This window comes from Myotis nattereri, assembly GCF_964212035.1.
Source record: "Myotis nattereri genome assembly, chromosome: 19".
NCBI lineage: Eukaryota > Metazoa > Chordata > Mammalia > Chiroptera > Vespertilionidae > Myotis > Myotis nattereri.
In genome coordinates, this window is record NC_138095.1 from 12,198,219 (window position 1) to 12,218,695 (window position 20,477).

Genomic DNA, 20,477 nt, shown 5'->3' on the forward strand with positions numbered 1-20,477 from the left:
CTGGACAAAAAGGATGGCGTCTGCCCTGCTCAACTCATGAACTCCTAGGCTCTGAGGGGTCCAGCGGGAGCCTGGCAGGTGGCCTGGCCTCACGTGGCTACCGTGACTCGGCTAAGGAGGCATTGAGGGGCGCTGCGCGCACACCAGGTGGCCGGGCCTGCCCACGGCCTGGATCAGTGTCCGCGAGGCCCAGCCCTTGCTGCGCCCCTGGATCTGGGCCGCGCGGGGCTGACAGGGCAGTTCTCCTGGATGTGAGTTATCCACCTGCCACGGGACCAAGAGCATCCAGGCTCAGCAGGCTGGAGCCACGGTTCAGGAAATACACAGACATTTGTATGTTCCCAGCTAGAGCTTTTCCTTGTGAGTTTGTATTCGGCGCGCAGGGAGCAGGGCCATGGGGGTGGGTGGGCAGGGCCTCCCCTGCCTTTTGGGCTCGAGGTCTGAGGTGAGAGGTGAGCAGAACACAGTGCTGGCTGTCGGGACTGCGTGAGTCTCCCTGGGTTTTGGTCTCTGGGACACTGATTCCATGGAGATGGCACTTAGGCAAAGCAGGTCTGGGACAGCGCCCTTTCTCCTCGGGCCTCGCTCTCCGGCACCAGTGATGGGGGTGCTGAGGAGGACGTGGTCTGCGGGGAGAGGCGGGCCGGGTTCTGCCGTGGGCCAGGCAGGGCTGACAGCCCCATGCCTGCTGGGCACAGGTGCTGCCCTCGCTCCTGGAGTCTGTTCCCGCTGAAATCCGGTGGCCGCCCGCTTTCTGTTTTTCATTCCTATCTGGCTGCCCCTGCCCTGGAGGCCCAGCTCTGGGCTCTCCCCACTGCCCACCTCCACCTCCCGGGCCATGAGGTTTCCAGCTCAGCCAGAAGGAGCCCAGAACCATCGCCCTGCCGCCATCCTCCGGACCAAGGGGGCCTCGTGCTCCACAGAAGGGGCAGCCCCCCTCCGCCCGGTGCTGAAGCCCAGCGTGGCCTCCCTGCCACTGAAGGAGGACTCGACAGAACTGCATTGCTGAGACCCCCTTGGGAGTGGTTGGGTGGGGTGGGGCCCTGGCTGGGGGGAAGGGACCAGCCCTGCGAGGACCACCCCCTGCGTCCAGTACCCACTGTGTTGGGATGAGCACAAGGATCCAGTTCTGGGCTTAGAGTTCAGTGTTTCCTTGGATTGGGGTCCAATTGGCAATAAAATGCACTTTGACTGGTCACTGTTGCCCCAGAGAGGGGCTGCGCCCGGGCTGTTTATTTCTCGGGGGCCAGAAGCTGGGTTGGGACTCGCTTAGTTTCTGCAGGTGACAACGGCATTGCAACCACAGCAACCCTGGCTGGTGCTGCTTCTGCCAGGTGTCACTGAGATGGTTTCTCTGGGAAGTTTACGAGTGGAGGCCCGGACACCTGTGTGGTGAGTGGTGGTTTAGGGCTTTTCTCCACGGCCCCCAGGCCACATCCAAGGCAGGTCCCCAGCCCCCATGGCTCTTGATCCCCTCCCACCAGCACACAGCTGGTTCCCAGGAGGGCACTGGGGAGAGGGAAGGCTCCTGGCCGCCTGCCTTGGCCTTAGATCAAGCATCTGGAACAAAAGGACAGTGCAGGTCGGGGGAGGGGGTGGAGGAAAGGTCAAGGTGGCTCCTGCCCAGCTGGCAGAACTCCCACCATGTCCTCAGACATGCGTCCACTCCTGTCCCCAGGGTGACTGAGGTCCAGGTGGGTCAGTGCTTTGGAAACTGGTCTCCGTAAACAGGGAGGGGCCCCTGCCTGTGCTTTTGTAGGATTGTTTTCCTTTGGCAAAAAAAAAATTTACTGAGCACCTTTGCTGTGCCAAACAGCATGCCAGGTACTGGAGATACAGCAGCAAAGACAAGACCTCCATCTCACGGAGCTTGTCTGGCAAGAAGGGGAGGGTACCCTGGTGAGGGGACATTTCTGAGGGTGTACATACAGCTGCCTCACTGGACAGCTGTGGATTCGTGTGAATCCCCGTTGTGCCTCTTCCAGCCTCGTGTCCGGAAGGGAGACGGGGAGTCTATCTTCCTGTATAAGATGCAGCCCCTCACAGCACCCACTGGGTGGGAGTGCTGAGGGCTTGGAAGACAATGCGTATAACTGCTTATGGCTGCCTGGCACACATGGCACCCTCAGGAGGTGTTAGCAAGAGGAGCAGTAACAGAGACAAACGTGTTTTCAAATGGAATGAATGAAAAAGTTACTTTAATGGAAGAACTGCTCTGTCCTGTTGCCATATTGTATTCATAGCACTACTCTCTAGAAAGCATATTACTGATTTGTTCATTTACATGATTGTTGTCCGTTTACTTTGCAAGAACTGGAGTCCATGAAGGCAGTCTTTTGTGGTTGTTTTTAATGTGCCTAGGTATCTTGACAAGCACCTACCTGATCAGTACTGATCAGTACTGTATCTTCATTGAACTTATTGGAGTGATTGGCTAATGAAATTGTATAGGTGTAAGTGTGTAACTGTGTAATACACCATTTGTATATTGTGTTGTGTTCACCACCCCAAGTCGAGTTTCCTCCCATCACCGTCCCCCTTTACCCCTTCTGTCTCCTCCCCTCACCTTTCATCTGTAATCACCATATTGTTGTCTGTGTCTATGAGGGTTTTTTTTCTTCTTGCCTAATCCCTTCACCTTTATCACCCAGCCCCCAACTCCCTGCCCCTCTGACAGCTGTCAGTCTGTTCTCTGTATCTGTGAGTGTTTCTTTTTTGTTAGTTCATTTTGGTCATTAGATTCCACATGAGTGAAATCACATGGTGCTTGTCTTTCTGACTGGCTTATGTCACTTAGCATAATGCTCTCTAGGCCAGACATGGGCAAACTATGGCCCTTGGGCCGGATCCGGCCCGTTTGAAATGAATAAAACTAAAAAAAAAAAGACCGTACCCTTTTATGTAATGATGTTTACTTTGAATTTATATTAGTTCACACAAGCACTCCATCCATGCTTTTGTTCCGGCCCTCGGGTCCAGTTTAAGAACCCACTGTGGCCCTCGAGTCAAAAAGTTTGCCCACCCCTGCTCTAGGCCCATCCACGCTGTTGCGAAAGGTAAGATTTTTTTCTTTTTCACGGCCAATGCCTGTTCTTACTCATAAGGGAACACAGCTTGAGAAGACTAAAGCGGGTTGTTCTCTCACCCAGTGCACCCCAGTGAACAGCGGCGCAAGTCGACTACACTGGAACTGGAGACCCGGAATGAGAAGCCTTGGGTCAGGTACTGTCCCGCCCCCCGCCCTTCTCGTGAGCCAAGGAGCCCAGTGGGCAGGAGAGGATCACACAAGGCTGGGTGAGGAGCCACGCCCATGCCCCGGCCAGCGCCTGCATTGGGGTGGACTGGATTCTGCCTGTACGCTTAGAGCCACTGGGAAAGAGAAACTATTAGATACAAATTCTCTTTAAAGAAGTAATTGCTTTCTCAGGAAAACCCCAGCGCACTGTGCTACACAAATAATGGCGTCTGTTTAGGAGCCGGTGGTGGGTGAGCTCGCTCAGGCTGCTGTGGCTGCTCCTTGTGTACCCACCCACTGAGGAGAGTCCCTCCCAGAGCATCAGGCTCATCCGCAGACAGGGACAGCGGGCAGAGGGTCCCAGGCTTGGCTCAGCCTGGGGGGGCGGGGAGGTCCCCAGAGCAGAATGTCAGCCACTGACTTCTGTCATTTGAAACAGGCAGGAATGTGTTCATTTCCATCAGGTGGGCAGCAGCCAGGGCCGCGTCCACTGAGACTGGCGAGGACCCTGCTTCTCTCTGCCCTTCGCTGATGGCTGTGAGAATTCCTGATTCAAAACAGGACAAGGGCTCTGCTGCAGCCGCCGTCTCGGTAGCTTTCGCAACACACCCATCAGCTTCACTGATGTTCTAGAACCAAACATCACACACGGGTAAATAAATGACAGGACTGTTAGTAACAATTCTCTATTTATTAAAAAGGGTCCCACAGCCTCACAACCACAGCTCAGACATGGCCCTGGAGCAATGGCGTGGCCGGCCTGGCAGCCCCTTTGCCACGTCCACACGGAGCCCATGTCAGCTGCGTCCTGCTCAGCGGCAGAGGTATGGGATGGGTGGCACTGCTCTCAGGGTTCACAGAACATGGCAGGCGCCCCTGACTGGCATGGCAGCAAATGGTCCTATACAGCTCTGTTTCTCTGAAAACAGGTACAATACAGTAGAGTTCAAGTCCAGGAGAACTGTGTGGACACTGAGTACAAAGGTGGTGGCCTCACCCGTGGCCACTGGGACAGACTGTCTGAGCTTCGGCAGCAGCCAGGAGTTCCCCACCTGAGCACCTGGCCTGTTTGTCCACAGGTAGGTGGTGGCAACCCCCCCACCCCCACCTCGGAATTTAGCACGTGGGGCACCTAGAGGGGCAGGAAGAGGGTCCTAGCTTGGCACCCTCTCTCTTCCCAGGGCCCAGCCGGAGGCTGAGAATATTGGCTAAGAGGACCTGGGTTCAGGGCACGAACTTCTTACAACACAGCGTGACGTGCCCTTCCTGAAGGCAGCTGGGGGCTGCAGCCACCCCATGGCCTGGGGCAGCCCCCATGGCACTGGTGAAGCTGTGCACTCCATGCCTGTGACAGGATTCATGTCACCTACACTTGCATCTGCTCAAAACATGTGCATTTTTTATAAAGTTTCCCTGAATGGTTTTGTGTCAAAAAGTTTTCTTCCCCAATATAAAACAGGAAATGTACACACGTAGTAAAAATATTGGAGTATTTCTTCATAGAAACCCTGGGACCGGCTGAGGGGGGGATGGGGGGAGCTGGGAGGACAGCGATGTGCAAAGTCCAGCTCCGCCCACCTCCACTGGGCAGTGGGCCAAGTGCAAACCCTGCGGGTGGCTTTGAAGGACTGAGGTTTGGGGGGAGTGGGGGGCTGTCACCCCACAGACTCAGTGAGCACCTTCTGGGCTGGCCCCTCGGCCGACCCTCACTGGGCTGGGGCAGGCTGGGACAAACAGTCGTGAAAATAAAGCAGAAACCAGGAACCATGCTGACCGCAAAAGCTGCGACGGGAGGACCATGATTCTAAAGGGGAGGGAGGGCAGCTTCCCCAGGTTCGTGAGCTCACAACACAAACCGCACGAGAATGGAGACTGCAAACTGGCACCAGCACGAACCAGGGCCCCACACTACTCACCCCACCTAGTGCTCACAGCAGACGCCACTGGGCCCTGGGCCTCACTCCCTCCCAGGTGTGGGCCCGGCCAGCAGGCTGGCGCAAGTCTCCCAGGACGGATGGACGAGGGACCCTCACTGCAGGATGAAGCCTGGCTGGTGAGGCAGCCGGGGCGGGGGTCTCTGGGGGAGAGGTGGTGGGTATGGCGACACAAACTGCGCGGGGAGGCCCATGCGGGGGGGCAGGGGAGGGTACAGCGGGGCCTGTGCTGAGCCCATGGCAGCGGTAAACGGTGTGGCTAAGCGTCCTGCAGGCACAGGGGGCGGGATGCGCCGAGGCATGACGGAGGGGGGCCCGCTGGCCTCCGGGGCGGCGGGCACTGGCTCGGGCACCCTGGACGACGGTGGGGCCGGGGCCTGCGGGAGTCTCTGTCCCTTTAGCACCATCTCCTGCAGCTTCTCAATCTTCACTCTCCGCACGTGGGCCAGTTTCCGCTGGCTCTGGTAGACGTCGATGAAAGAGTCCAGAGGCAGCTCTCCCTCAAGAAACTTCTCTGCCATGTCCTGAAAGCAGCAGGGGACACCTGGTCACAGGGACAGCCCAGCCCTGGGGGGAGGACTCTCCCTCCACCACCCAGCAGCTCGGAGAGGCACCCCAGCTTCCTCCTCTGGTCACCGCAGCTCCATCCCCCACCGCTCTGCACGGCAGGCCTGGCTGACCCCACGGGCCCACCTCCCAACCACAAACTGGACGGCAGCAGGCTGGGAGAGCCGGCCTCAGGATGCAGGGGGCCCCACGGCCCGGAGAGGACAGCACCGCGCCCAGTTCCAACCCTCTCCTACGCCAGCCCGAGCCGTCTGCTCCCTCCACTGGCTGCATCCTGACACACGTGGGCTCAGCAGGACCGAAACTAGCTGTGCCCACCAGGGTCCCATCTGGACCCCTACGCCAGACTCGCAGCTACAACTGTCCCCCAGACTCATGGCCTCACTTAGTGAGGCTCCAGCCTCCAGTGCTTGGCTGAGTCCTGTGGGCACTTCCCACCTACTGACTCAGAGCAGATGGCACCCCAGCGCCCATGAGACCCTCGCTAAGTCAGCACAACAGGCACCCCTCACCTGAGGACCCCACTCCCTGCTGCACCCCCAGCCCAGGCCACTCGGTTCAGGCGCAGCCTGGGAGGCACCACCTCCTGGCCTCGGGGTGTGGTGCTCGTCGTCCCCGAGGGAACTGGGCCGGGACACTGGCTGTTTACCTCTGTGTCTTCCTCAATCTTGGCTCCTTCGGCCTGAAGAAGTGCTAACAGGGTCTCCAGCGAAGCACTGCTGGGCTGTCTGTCTGGAAGAAGCCAGAGGCAGGGTGAGCAGGGGGGCTGACCCTCGGAAATCTCAGGGCCCCAGCCTCTCACAACCACACCCCGCCCACTCCCCCTTCAAAGCACGAGCATTGTAGCCGGAAGGGCGACAGCAGTCACGCTGGTGAGGACTCTCCAGGAAGTGAGACTAAATCTGAGCACAGGTGCGCCTCGCCCCAGAGCCCAGGTCCCCCTGCCCCTCGGGGGACTGGGGCTGATACTGAGCATGCGACTCGCTCCACGCTCCCCTCACGACATCGCACTTCCTGCCTGCCACCCCGTGGAGCCCATCACCGTCCAGTGGACATGCAGATGGTCCCCAAGTCCAGCCAACAGTAAAGCCACAGCCTCCGAGCCACATCAACACCCACTTGGGGACTGGCCCGCCCGGGGTGGAGTGTGCGTGTCTGTCACGCCCAGGGGCTGCGCAGTCTGCATCCTCACGCACGGGGCACCCGGCGGCCGCTTCCCTTTCTCTGTCTGGCTAGGTGTGTTCTGGCCCATTGTTACCGAAGTTATGGAGACAGTGGGGGGACCAGGCTATCCGATGCCCCTGTGACCTCTAGGGGGTGGTTTTTAACCTCCTAACCAAGAAGTCTCCCTGAAACCTACCCAAAGCTCCCAGGACTCTATTCTGTTCCCACCTCCTCTCATGGCTGGAAATTAAAGTGAGACATTAAAATGCAACGTCCCGGTGACGATCATTTCAGCACGAACTCTGAGGGCCTAACCGCACAGGTGACGCAGCGGAGCCTCGCGGTTCAGACACTCCCCAGTCCGCCCCTTCCTCCGAGGTCTCCCCAGAAGAACACTGCTCTCCCGGCCGCAGCTGGGAGAGGGCTCCCAGCTCCGTTCCTGCCCGAGCTCATGGCCCCGAGTTACCTAGTTGGGTCTTCTTGATCTGGTAGGCTTCGAACAGCACCTGCAGCTCCTGGTATTTCTGGGTCAAGCACGCCTTCCGCGCGTCCAGCTGGGGCTGGTACAGGAGGTTCCCCTCGGCCAGGCTCCGGTTGCTGGCGAGCGTCATTTCTTTGTTAAGCTGGACGTTCTGTGTCTGCAGGGAACACAGGACGGGGAGAACCCAAGCGTGTTAGTTCCCGGCCGGCCCCTCGGCTGCCTCGTGTGGATGGCTTCCCGTTCTTAAAGAGCAGCCACCTCCCTCCCCGCGAGCGTGCAGGGCGGGCTCTGTCGCGGACCGCTCCTCAGTGGCGGTGCTGACGGGAACACCTTGCTCCTCCCAGGAGGAAACAGGTTTTTTCAGACCAAGTGTCTGCTGATCCAGGGGAAGTTAAAGAATCACTATTGGAGGGGCCAGTGGGCCGACATCATGACCCATGACCTTCAGGCCTGGGAAGGCGATTGGTGCCCCTGAGCCTGCTCCCCTCGCTCCCACCCCGCCCACTGCAGCTCCCCCGCTGCTGGTCACCATCGGGCGAGCGGACCCTGAGCTGGGAGGGGACTGTTTGCCCCACAGGGGTTTCCTTCTGCCCTCTCCTTCCTCTCGGGAGGTGAGGGAGGGATGGAGGGTGGTCCCTCCTGCTCTAGTTTCCTTCCACCCACCGCAACCTGCTTTCTGGACCTGAGGTTCAGCAGCATGCGGTCCCCACTATTTGCCCGTTCTCTCCCTCAAGCCTGTGCCAGTCCTCTCTGCTTCCTGCACACCACCCCCCTTCTGCCCCCACACCCCTATTTTCACTACTTCCTTCCTCTCCAGTCACAGGGTAGGGCCCTGGCGGCACTGCCGCCACTGCCCCCTCAAGCCATGCCCACCGGAGGCTCCCACACGGCTCCCAGCACACTCACTGACGTGTGTGCATGCACACATGCAGAAGAGCACACGCACACATGCATGCATGCACACACGCATGCACGCACGCACACATGCAGAAGAGCGCACGCACACATGCAGAAGAGCACACACACATGCAGAAGAGCACATGCACACATGCATGCACGCACACATGCAGAAGAGCACGCACACACATGCACACACACATGCAGAACACACGCACATGTGCATGCATGCACACACGCATGCACGCACACACACATGCAGAAGAGCACACGCACACATGCATGCACGCACACAGGCAGAAGAGCACACGCACAACTTGGTGGAGTAAGAGAACAAAGACGAGGCCCACAGCCCCACGCCTGCAGCAGGACACACACAGGTGAAGGGCCCCGGGCCCTAAAGAGTGGGCGCAGCTTAACAAATCGAAGGGAGAGATGCCTCCAGCTCGGCACTAGGAATCTACAGTAGGAACCTCCCCTTTCTTGCTGCTGCGAGCCAGGCCTGGGGGCTGGCCGGGCCTTGGAACCGACTCGGGCACCACACACAGGCTCGGCAGGGCCCAGCAGGGGCTCCCTCTGCCCCAACCCACAGAGCGCTGGCCACCCGGGCCGTGTCCCGTGTCCTGAGGTCTTCCCTCCGACTACTGAGAGTTCAAAGGATGAACCAAGAAAACAAATACACCACCGTACAGCCGCTCTGAGACACGGCGCGGCAATTCCTTTAAACACTAAACATGCAAATGCCATGCGACCTGGAAACTGCACGCCGGCGGCCACGCTCGGCCACGTGCCCCTTCCTTTCCTGCCGCTACTTGCAATGGGCACCGAGTGTGTGCTCTGGCCCCGTCTGCCCGGCTGGAACACGAACGCCACGGCAACCTCCCGTCACCTCCGGCGGGCCAGCGCCCAGCACGCGTCAGCTCGGCCACCTTATTCTCGCGGGGTCAGAGTCAGGTCAGAGTCACGTCGACACGCCGGGAAGTCCCAGGGGAGGGGAACACAAGGAAGCAACAGGCTAGGACAAGAGGCAGTTCGTCTGCACAAAGAGGGCAAAGCCACCGGCCAGCAGAGGAGGCCCAGCGAGCGAGCTGTCATTTTTTAGATCCTTCGGGCGTTCATGTTTTCACATTTAAACAAACCAGTGACTTCTAAGTGGCCGCCAGCCCACACCCACAGCCTCTCCAGGTGGACACGGCTGCGGTGGCGGGAGCTTCTTTCTAAGCAGCTGACGAACCTCTTCCCACGCCCGGGCCCCACAGCAGAGCTGGGGCCGCTCAGTGTGACAGAAAGACACCCTCCCCCTCGGTGTCCCTTCCCGGTGCGCCAGGCGGGCGGGGGGCGGGAGGAAACAGCGCCCACGGCACTCGGCAGGCCCCGGGGCCGCGCCGGGTGACAGCCCGACTCCGAGCCCAGCCGCTGTGGCCGCTGTGGCCGCTCGCTCTGTACAGGAACCTGAGACGCCGTGGAGGGGCCACCGCACTTCGGGAGCCGCGGTGCCGAGCCAGCAGACGCCTGAAATTGAAAACTGTCGCCAACCCTTGATGGTTCTCATGATCCTTTTTCTTAACCAGAGAGCAATCTTTTCAGGAAATAATCTCGCTGTGGTAGGAAGCATTTTTATCGCTGTGCTCGGTTTCACTGCAGTTCCCCTTTCTGCTCACGATGGAAGGAAAATGAGCTGCCGAAGCAGCGTTCACAGCAGGACCCGACGGCCGGGGCCATCTCTGCCCATCTGTCTCCCCTGAGCAGCGCTGTCTGGATGGGTGTCCCCCCAGAGTCAACGGCGACTCTGGACTGTGTGACCTTGATACTTTCTCTTTTCTGCTTGTATATAATAAACGTACAATTTTACTGAAAAATTTATTTTTTAATTAGCAATAAACAAACCTGGCCCAGCCGGCGTGGCTCAGTGGTTGAGCCTCGACCTAGGAACCAGGAGGTCATGGTTCGATGCCCAGGTTGCAGGCTTGATCCCCAGTGGAGGGCGTACAAGAGGCAGCTGATCGATGATTCTCTCATCATTAATGTCTCTCTCTCCATCTCCCTTCCTCTATGAAATCAATAAAAATATACTTTAAAAATAAAAATAAACAAATCTGCTGGGTGTTAGCAGAGCCAGAGGGCAGAGGCGGCAGGGAAATCAGCTGTCTTTGTTTTAGAAAAGAAAACAGGTTTTGATTGTACTTGTCCAGGCAGAATGTCCGGCCCTTTCCCTCTGGGATGCTCCCAGCAATGACGACGTTCCCGCAGAACGCACTTTCCACCTCAAACGCACTGGTCACTACTTACTTACTTATTTGAAGGAATATGGCAGGAAATAAAGGTCAAAAAGCAAACAAATGTGAACTCCCCCTGAATGACACATGCAGCGGTTACAAATGAGACGCGTGGGGACGGGAGAGGGACGCCTCCACCGGCAGCCTGGCCGGCTCAGAGGCTCGGGTCTGCAGAAGGCTCTGCGACATGGATTCTGATTGGCGCTGGCCGGTCCGGCTACCTCAGCTCTGAGAGTTGTGCCTTCCTAAACCTGCCCATTTCCAAGCTCACCCAGCGTATGGCAACATGCTCGGGGCAGTCCTCTGCGTCCCCTTGTCATACAGTCCTTACAGCGAAGTCAATGCCGTTACTGAGTTATGTTAGTGAATTTCAACAAACACACGGAAATGCTTGGTGGTGCTGGGAGTCTTTAAACGCTCAACACCCCGTGTAGTGCTGGAGACGTGGTTGCGGTGCTTAGCATGAAAACGTAGGGATGCCCCTCACCCACCACCACCCCACAGCCCCACGAGCCGTACGATCTCGCCCACGTGATGGCCGGGCGTCCCTGAGGCACAGCTCTGTGGAGGTGGAGCCCACATGCTCCACCCACATGAAGTACCTACTGCAGGGCAGTCAGCGCACACCTTGGGGGTGAGTGCATTTGTACCGCAGTCCATTGTGCTTGTTCAGGTAACTGTTCATTCATCAAAAATGGGGTGGGGTGGGGGGGAGGCCTGAGGCATCACACGTGCGCCTGGGGAGCTGCTGTGTCACAATGGAGTTTGTACTCCTGGGAGTGATGGTGCTCGGAGTGGGCTGAATGGCACCCCCCACCCCCCAAAGATGAGTCCACATCCTCATCCCTGGATCGCGGGAGCATGGCCTTGTTTGGGAAAAGGGTCTTTGCAGATGTGACCAAGTTAAGGGTCCGGAGACCAGATCTCCCTGGATGATCGGAGTGGCCCTCAACCAGCCACGCGTGTCCTGGTAAGAGACACACAGACTAGGCAGATGCAGAGGGGCCGCGCAGAGGAGGCAGAGACCAGTGACGCGGCCACAAGCCCGGGAGCCACGGCCAGCAGAGGCTGGGAGGGCAGGAGCCTCCAGGGGGCGTGTGGGCACCGGTTTCAGACCTCAGGCCTCTGGAACTGGGAGAGTCGCTTTCTTGTTTTAAGCCAGGGACGGGGGACCCTTTTCCTGGATATTTATAACATCACTCGTGGGCCATACAGATTACCAGCTTAAGAAGTAGCCTGCTGTATTTGGTCGAGCATTTAATGAACTCGCCCCTAATGCCTTCGCAGGCCAAGTGATTTCAGGGGCCTTATATGGCCCGAGGGCCAGACATTCCCTACCCCTGTTTTAAGCCACCAAATTTGTCCCTTGTTGTGGCAGCCCCAGGGCACTGACACGGTGTTGGAATGTCCGTCGTCTCCATCCTACTCTGTGCCCCAGGGGCCAACTGGCTGAGCTGGGCCCCAGGACCAGTTCAACAGGCCCCTTGCCTTCTAGTTCTTGCTGGACTTGGCGATGGGGACTGAGGATGGGGGTCTCTGGGTCCCCTCCCCATGGGGTGACTGTAGGTGGCCAGACCCATCTCCCCATTCAAAGCAGCCCTCTCTCCCTCTCTGTTCTCTCCACCCCTGGGGTCTGGAGGCAACACACCCGAGGCCAGGCCTGCCCCGGCCCTGGGGTCTACGCCCAGGTTTCCTGGTGAAGCGCACCTTTAGGACTCGCCTCTCAAGTCGCTGAGCTGGGGGCCGTCTTGCCAGAGCCTGGCTGACGTAACTAGCAGGGCTTTCCCGGTTAAATAAAATGACATGGGAGCTCACACGCCCCCTTAAGAGAATCGAGTGGCTCACTCCAAGGCCCAGAACTTGACCCCGGCCAACAGGCCTATCTCTAAACACCCCTCAGCCTAATCTGCAGGGATCAGGACCTCGGGCCTGAGGCCACTGTCGGTTAACGGTTAACTTGCTAAACTGCTCTGGAGATTAGCTTCCTAAATGTTTACCATACACTGCTCCACAGCAGCACCAAAGATACACCGAGGACGAGCACCACAGACACACCATCACTACACACCACCCGCTGGGGGCTGGAAACGGCTTTCCTCGCTCGCACGGCGAGCCATGGTTTGGCAGTGAACCGGAAAGGGAAGAATTCGGATGATGCGGTGACTGCCCTAAAGCAAACGCCCGCGAAGGCAGAGAACGCAGACACGCTGGACGCGAGCCGGCCTCACACCGTCACACCTTTCTCGGTGGCAGGACTGGGCCCCGTCTTTGGAGACTGTGCCAGGACCACGGGAGCGCGAGGCTGCGACGACGACGGCCTCGCTGCCCCGAAACTCACACATCCGTTAAAAAACTCACGAACTTCAGGAAACACGTATGGAGCACCTCTCCGTGCCAGGCTCTGGGGAGGCGGCAGCCAGAACACAGCAGGCCCTCACGACCGTCCACGGAGACAGGCCCGTGGGCTGCGCGGCGCTCGCCCTGCACTGCAGCCCCCGCCCGCCCCCCAGCACAGACTGCACCTGCTCTTCCCATGAAGGGCCCGAAAGAGAAAACAAAATCAAAACAGATGCGAATTTAAAGATGCGAGTGAGTGCGTCACCGGTGATGGGACAGCCTCCACCTCAGCAGGATCGGCCAGCGCTTGCTGAGCACTCCCTGCAGGCCCGGAGGCGGAGGGCTGGACAGACCTGTCCCCCTTTCTCTCAGGAAGGAGGAGGTGCAACCTGAGGAGGTGCTGCCGTCAGAGACCAGCAGAGTCCCGGGTGTCGTGAGGAACCCCAGGGCTCCGACGCCACGTGTGAGGACCGTCTCTCTCGACGTGTTTCTACAGGACTGTGTGTAAATTACGCTGGGAAAGCTGCTCTCTGCCACTGACGGTCCAGTCTACTATCATTTCCCTGTTTTCAAGTCCCAGGAATGGCCTGCGTTTCACTTCTATTTATCTCTGATGTACCTTTTCATTGCGGATATCGTCAAGCACAGAGCAGAGCCGGGAGACGTGTCAGGAGTCTCTGTGGACCTTCCCCAGGTCGACAGGCAGCACCATTCCCAAGCTCGCTTCAGGGCTTAAAGCAAATCTCAGCCACCTGATCACTGCAGCCTTAAAGTCTTTAATATGTATCTCTAATGGGCAAGGACTATAATTCTCACTACAGGCCACAATCACACTTCCTAAAGTTAACAGTAATTATTTAATTTCGTCTTCTGTGCGTGAGGGCTGGAATTCTTCTGTAGAGAGCTTTTTGCCTCCTTGGTTTGAGTATCTGAAATGGTTTCTATAGGAAAACCAGGATAAATGTTGTTTTGTTGTTGTTAATCCTCACCTGAAGATATTCTTCCACTGATTTTTAGAGAGAGTGGAAGGGAAGGGGAGAGACAGAGAGAGAAACATCAATATGAGAGAGACACATCAATTGGTTGCCTTTGCACATGCCCTGACCAGGGCTGGGGATCGAGCCCGCAGCTGAGGTACATGCCCTTGACTGGAATTGCACCCAGGACCCTTGAGTCCACAGGCGAATGCTCTTTCCGCTGAGCCAAACCGGCCAGGGCTAAAGAGCAGGATAACTGTTTGATTCCGCCCACCCCTCCCCTCCCCGTTATAACCCATGTTTAGTAGATTGATTCAATGCTCAAGCAACCTTGAAAAATGACCAATAAGCTTGCTGGGGGGTAGTCCCTCATTTTTCTGATGCTCAAAGTCCAGAGCCAAGCGGGGGACACTCCAACTTGGCCAGCAGCTGACCCCTGGGGCTGACAGTTCTCTGCCCTGTGTGTGGCCCCAGACCCATCTGGGCTGTGCTGTCCCTGACCCAGACTGGCCCTCCCTCGGAGACATACCGGTTCCTTTTGGATTTTGCTATTTTCCTCTCCAGGTAACATTAAACGGACAGGTCTCTATAGCCCAGAGACGAAGGCGGAGACAAGCCTGGCTCCTGCGGTTTTCCACGGCAGCAAAGGTTGGGTTGCACGGGGCTTTAAACCGCCGGCTCGCGGATTAGGGATGAAAGGCTGGCAGGCGTTCGCCAGCTTAACCTCGTCGCCTTCATTGTGCTGCACCTGCTCGAGCTCGGCAGCTACTTCAGGGTCAGTCCCGGCAGCACCACCTGCACTGTGAGTGTGGCCTTGGATGTTAAAGGTCAGGGGTTAGGAAGCCCAAACTCCTCCCCCATTCCGTGAGAACACCTGTCCGGGGTAGCTCATCTCCCCGCGGCTTCCAGGTGGACCCTGTGCCCAAGCCTGCCCGTGCCCAGAGCTGCGTGCTACCCACACGCCCGCGGTGCTTCCCAAGCGTTCCTTTGAGTTTTCATAAAAAAACAAAAACCCGCAGTGGCTGCAGAGTCGGGCTGTGCAACATGTTACCGAGGTGAAAGATGTGGGAAAACACAAAAATACAGCGAGCGCGCCGCAAGCACGATGAAACGGCCCTAAAAGACGGCAACCTCGCGGGCGGGGGGAACCATCCCCGGACGGCAGCCTGCGGGGAAGGACGGGGCCGGCGGCTCATCGAACCTCCCACCAGAGCAACCCACGCGACAGGCAGAACCGAGAGGCCGAGGGGACTGTTTTTGACTGAAGACCTGAAGTCCCGCTGGTTGAGACAGAACCGGCTGCCCTCAGAGAGCAGCAGGCCGTGGGGTGTCGCCCGGACCGCCCCTCCGCGTGGGGCTGGCTCGAACCTGAAATCAGTGCGTCCCTCCCCCTGAGGGCGCGTGACCGCACACAGGCAAAGGCTGGGCTGGAAAACCAATGGGCCGCCCGGAAAGAGGCAGGTGGTCTCGGGCTCACACAACTGGACGGACGGCCTCCTAGTCCTGGCAGAACCCTATTCCGGGTGTTTCCGCTGTTGCTTTCCCTGGAAGCCTCATTAGCTAATATTCAGAGAAAACAGCCCTAGCCCTGGCCCTTCTTGGATGACGTGGCTATTACAGGTGTGCGGTTCCGAGAACTGTCCGAGCTGTGACTGTCACTGGAGACCAGCACTGACCTTCTAAGGCCTGGGGCTCTGGGAGGAGGAGGAGGAGGAGGAGGAGGAGGGGGAGGGCAGGGCGGGGAGGGGACACTCAGCTGATCACAGGGAACCGCCTTGTCCCAGGCTCCTCCAGGCCAGGGCTCCGCACGCCGGGCCCACCTGGCCACAGAGCCCGGTGTCAGCAGGGGGGCCAGGGAAGCCCCCGAGAGCCCTCACCCACGACCATCAGAACCAGTTAGCTGCCGGCTCACCGAGCAGTTTGCTTGAAACAGGAAATCACTGAATAAACAAAATCATAAAGACACCTGCCCCTTTTCTCCTTGGGAGGCAGGGTGGGGAACGTCCGGCCCACGGGCTGTAGGAGGCCCTTGAAATCATTTGGCCGGGCCCAGCCGAGGCATCGGGGAGAGTCGATTAAATGTTTGGCCACATACAGGCTATTTTTTGAGCTGATCATTCTGTATGGCCCGCGAGTGATGTTCGAAATATCCACGTGGCCCTTGGCCAAAAGAAGGGCTCCCCACCCCCGGTTGGGGACAAAGGTCTCTTCCTAGAGAGAAAGCACCCACCAGCTCGAGTGACGGAAGTGTTTCCACCTGGACGGCGGCCTCGCCCGCGGAGAGCTGCCAGGCACGGGACGGGCAGGGCGAGCGGCATCTAGAATTCCCCGATTCCCCCCAAGCTGGCCTGCCCCTGGTTCTCCAGCTGCTTTCTCCTCGAGCAGCAGGCAGTGGGTGCTGCTCTGCGCCCACTTTTCCCTCTCCTCACGCCGGTGGCTCAGCAGCTGCCACAGTATTGAATGGAATCGTGGCACGGCTGTGACTGCCAAACCAGAACAACTGGTCTGAGAGCAAACACGCTCACTCTGGGTAGAGGTGCAGCTGCCTGGTGGGAGCAGAAATGCCTGCCACCCGGTCACGGTCATGGTCACGGTCGTGGGGGGTTGGGGGGGCAGGCAATCATATTGGATAAAGGGACGGACAGGGCCAGTCGCTGGCCTGCTTCAGTGCAAGGAGGGCAATGAATGACCCCTCCTCCCTGCCCCCAAAGAAAGCCGCGTAACGGAAGACAATTTCGAAACCCGGTTTTTCTCAGTAGCAGTTTCTGGCCGGGACCAGCAGCCAAAGCAGCCGTGTGTGCGCAGAGCTCAGGGTGTGCCGGGGCCGTGACACAGGTGCGGCCAGCAGACGCCGCCCGCGGGTCCTGGGTTTCTCGCTAAGGCTCTGCACCCCGCCCCCCAACTACCTGTGCTCTGACATGCAAAGCGCAGCTTGACCCGCACGCACTTCCCGCCACCCGACTCGAGTTTCGAGTTTCGTTTAACAGATAACACTTACTCTCACGTGCTTGAAATTACCCATCTTCTAGTCAATCTGAGAAAATGCTATTCTAAGAAGGGAATTTTATTTTTTAAGTCTGTGGCTAAAGAAGAAAGGGATGAATCGAAGGAGAACCAGCTATTCTACTTAAATTTCATAACCAAAAAAACAAACAAACCACTTTGCAATTATATCTGATATAGGGAAGTAGATGTTCTAACTAAAAGTGGCTAAATACTTAAGACTTATTTTCAAAAAATATTTTAATAGATTTATGTTCACCGATGTTAACTGTAATATAACATGATAGCAAAAAAAAAAAAAGAGCAGCTAAATATCTTATAGTAAGGGAATGGTCACATAAATTAAGACATAGCCACACAGTGAAATATCATGTGACCATTAAAAATGTCATGGAAGCCCTGGCCGGTTTGACTCAGTGGATAGAGCGATGGCCTGAGGACTGAAGGGTCCCGGGTTCAGTTCTGGCCAAGGGCACATGCCAGGGTTGCCGGCTCGATCTCCAGTGGGGGGCGTGCAGGAGGAAGCCAATCAATGATTCTCTCTCATCATTGATGTTTCTCTCTCTCCCTTCCTCTCTGAAATCAATAAAGAAATATATATATATATTTTTTAAAGGTCATGGAAGAACATTCTGATAAAAAACTGCCCAGATGCCAAAACCGGTTTGGCTCAGTGGATAGAGCGTCGGCTTGAGGACTGAGGGGTCCCGGGTTCGATTCCGGTCAGGGGCATGTACCTGGGTTGCGGGCACATCCCCGGTGGGAGATGTGCAGGAGGCGGCTGATCGATGTTTCTCTCTCATCGATGTTTCTAACTCTCTGTCTCTCTCCCTTCCTCTCTGTGAAAAATCAATAAAATATATTAAAAAAAAGAAAAGAAAAGAAAAAAAAACTGCCCAGATACATTTTTTTTAATAATTGATTTCAGAGAAGAAGGGAGAGGGAGAGATAGAAAGATCAATCAATGATGGGAGAGAATAACTGACCAGCTACCTCCTGCACACCCCCTACTGGGGATTGAGCCCACAACCCGGGCATGTGCCCCGACTGGGAACCCAACCATGACTTCCTGATTCATAGGTCGATGCTCAACCACTAGCCATTTTCTTATATTCTGGTAAGAAAAGGCCCAGCGTATAACACAAAACAAACAGAAAAAGGTATATACATAATGATCCTGGCGGAGAAAGAAAGAAAACGTATGAAATGTCTGTGAACAGTCAGCTCTGAGTGGTGCTATTACATGTGATTGTATATTTTCCTCTCCAGTTTTCTGTAATTAAATTTCTATTCTATAATAACACATAAAAAATGTTATTAGATTTGGTCTGTTGGGATCAGAAATTTAAAATACTATATATTTCCCTGACTTTTTTTTAATTCATGCACTGATAGGGTCCCCAGCGGCTGCTGGCCGGGGCCTCCCTCCCTTCCCTGGCCGGCCTGCCCCCTGGTTGAGGACAATTTGCATACTGTGCTTTTATTATATAGGACATATATATACGTATGTGTGTGTATGTGTATTTTTATTGATTTCAGAGAGGAAGGGAGAGGGAGAGAGAGTGAGAGAGAGAGAGAGAGAGAGGGAGAGAAACATCAATGATGAAAGAAATATTGACTGACTGCTTCCTGCAAGCCCACAACTGGGGATGGAGCCTGCAACCTGGGGAACGTGCCCTTGACAGGAATTGAACCTGGGACCCTTCAGTCCGCAGGCCGATGCTCTATCCTAGTGTTGGGCAAACTCATGAGTCAACAGAGCCAAATATCAACAGTACAACAATTGAAATTTCTTTTTTTTTTTTAAAAAAAAATATTTTATTGATTCCTTACAGAGAGGAAGGGAGAGAGACAGAGAGTCAGAAACATCGATGAGAGAGAAACATCGACCAGCCGCCCCCTGCACATCTCCCACTGGGGATGTGCCCGCAACCCAGGCACACGCCCTTGACCGGAATCGAACCCGGGACCCTCAAGTCTGCAGGCCGACGCTCCATCCACTGAGCCAAACCGGCCTCGGCTGAAATTTCTTTTGAGAGCCAAATTTTTTAAACTTACACTATATAGGTAGGTACATTGTTATTAACTTCATTAGGGTCCTCCTAAGCTGGCCTTTGCAAAGAACGTCCTCAGTCTGATTGAGGTACGTTCGCTGAGGTCGACCCCTTCCGACTCTCCCATCCACACTCGTCTCGTATACTTGTTTCGTCTACCTCCTTTCGTTCATCCTCTCTCTATGTCCAAACCATCTCTACATACCTTTCTCAGTCCTCGACACTACATCTTCTTTCACTCCACAACGGTCCCTAAAATTAACTTAATAAACTTTACTTAAAGTTTTAAGTCAACTTTGCACTGTACGTGCGCGCCCGCATGTGGTATTTTGTGGCAGAGCCACACTCAAGGGGCCAAAGAGCCGCATGTGGCTCGCGAGCCGTGGTTTGCCGGCCACTGCTCTATCCACTGAGCCAAACCGGCCAGGGCTTCCCTGCCTTTTTAACCGGAGAAGGCAGGGCGCCTCTGATGAGGCAGAACTGGCCTTGCGAATGAATAACAAGTAACTGGGCACCATCTGTGATAAGCCCGTGCCGTGGGCTACAGACGCAGATGGCGGCTTATCCCCTAAATAAGCACTTGCCACACGGGCCCCTCGGGGAGCCTCCCCTGGCAGGCGGACCAAACAAAGCAAGACAAAGGGACACCCTCTGACGTCATCACCCTCTGCTCTCCGCTTCCTAGGGAACCCCTTTACGGAATCTCCGTGAGCACCCACACAGTCCGGCCCCCACGGGAAGCGCGCCCCCAAGTGGCCCCAACCCTGACCGCCCCCGGCTCCCGGCCCCCGGGCACTTGCTACCTCCACGCCCTGGGCTCAGCAGTTCCCGGAGGCCTGCCACCGCAGACAGCTCCCCGGAATCACAGTGCTCCCGTTTAAAGATACGCAAACTGGCGCGTTGGGAGGTTAATCGGTGTCCATGGTTTCCTAGCAACCCAGGCCCGTCGTAACCACGAGGCTTACCAGCCGGCCTTCCATTTTTGTGCAGCTTTTTATAATCTGGCTCCTCCTTTTCTATCACTTACTTCTTGGCGGTGTTCCGGCTTTTCCCAACACCCTTAAGAATCTGCCACTGGCGGATAAACCGCAGGACTCGGGCCGTTCCCTGAACTGCGAGCAGAGTGAGACCGGCCGCGCTGGCGCCCAGGGAAAGCCGCCCACGTCGGGACTGGCCACCCAGAGGCCTTTTGATCCATCGTCTTCCAGCCTCCAACGGCTCTGCCTGCTTTCTGTCTGACCCCCACCCCCGCCCACTGGCTGCCCACGTCCTCCACAGGAACTGCCAGAGACCGCAGTGCCCGCTCAGGACCCACCCGGGCTCCCTCTGACGGGCGGGCCAGGCCCAGGCCTGGGCTAGAGGCATGAGGCCACCTGTCTCTGCCTGCCCCTCGGCCTGTCCCCACACCCGGCCCCGCCCTGGTCCCTGCTGCCCGCCCATGCCCTACGGAAGCCCTCTCCCTCCTGATCTGAGTAACCCACCCCGAGTCCCGGCTCAGGGGCACCTCCTAGGAAACCCTCCCTGTGGTCTCTCCCAGTCCAGACTCGCTGGG

At 56.9% G+C, this 20,477-nt stretch overlaps 3 protein-coding genes across 7 annotated transcripts in view; 2 read left to right on the top strand and 1 right to left on the bottom strand.

Annotated features, from left to right (window-relative positions):
* The window catches only part of HIP1R (huntingtin interacting protein 1 related), a gene marked incomplete at its 5' end in the record, with an annotated part of 29,311 nt that extends 28,113 nt beyond the window's left edge, over positions 1–1,198 (top strand). For both annotated transcript variants that reach the window (XM_081113993.1, XM_081113992.1), the window contains one exon: positions 1–1,198. In XM_081113993.1, coding sequence (XP_080970119.1) covers positions 1–48 — 48 coding nt within the window. In that variant the 3' untranslated portion in view covers positions 49–1,198.
* Positions 443–4,712, top strand: LOC308535212 (uncharacterized protein; the record flags this gene model as incomplete). Of its 2 annotated transcripts, XM_081113998.1 has the most annotated exons (7): positions 443–1,392; positions 2,932–3,056; positions 3,150–3,222; positions 3,700–3,826; positions 3,937–4,059; positions 4,165–4,314; positions 4,417–4,712. In XM_081113998.1, the coding sequence occupies exons 1-7, from the start codon at positions 1,346–1,348 to the stop codon at positions 4,432–4,434; spliced, it is 663 nt and encodes a 220-aa protein (XP_080970124.1). In that variant the 5' UTR covers positions 443–1,345. The 2 variants fall into 2 exon arrangements, with proteins under 2 accessions (XP_080970124.1, XP_080970123.1); XM_081113997.1 differs by lacking the exon at positions 4,417–4,712 and having other exon boundaries at positions 1,265–1,392; positions 4,165–4,371.
* Positions 3,912–20,477, bottom strand: part of VPS37B (VPS37B subunit of ESCRT-I) — a 27,090-nt gene continuing 10,524 nt past the window's right edge. For 2 of the 3 annotated variants that reach the window (XM_081113994.1, XM_081113996.1), the window contains exons 2-4: positions 7,367–7,538; positions 6,386–6,468; positions 3,912–5,693 (exon numbers count right to left, since the gene is read on the bottom strand). In XM_081113994.1, coding sequence (XP_080970120.1) covers positions 5,265–5,693; positions 6,386–6,468; positions 7,367–7,538 — 684 coding nt within the window. In that variant the 3' untranslated portion in view covers positions 3,912–5,264. Of the gene's footprint in view, positions 5,694–6,385; positions 6,469–7,366; positions 7,539–10,165; positions 12,452–20,477 lie in introns of those variants that run through there. The other variant, XM_081113995.1, reaches the window with a different exon arrangement.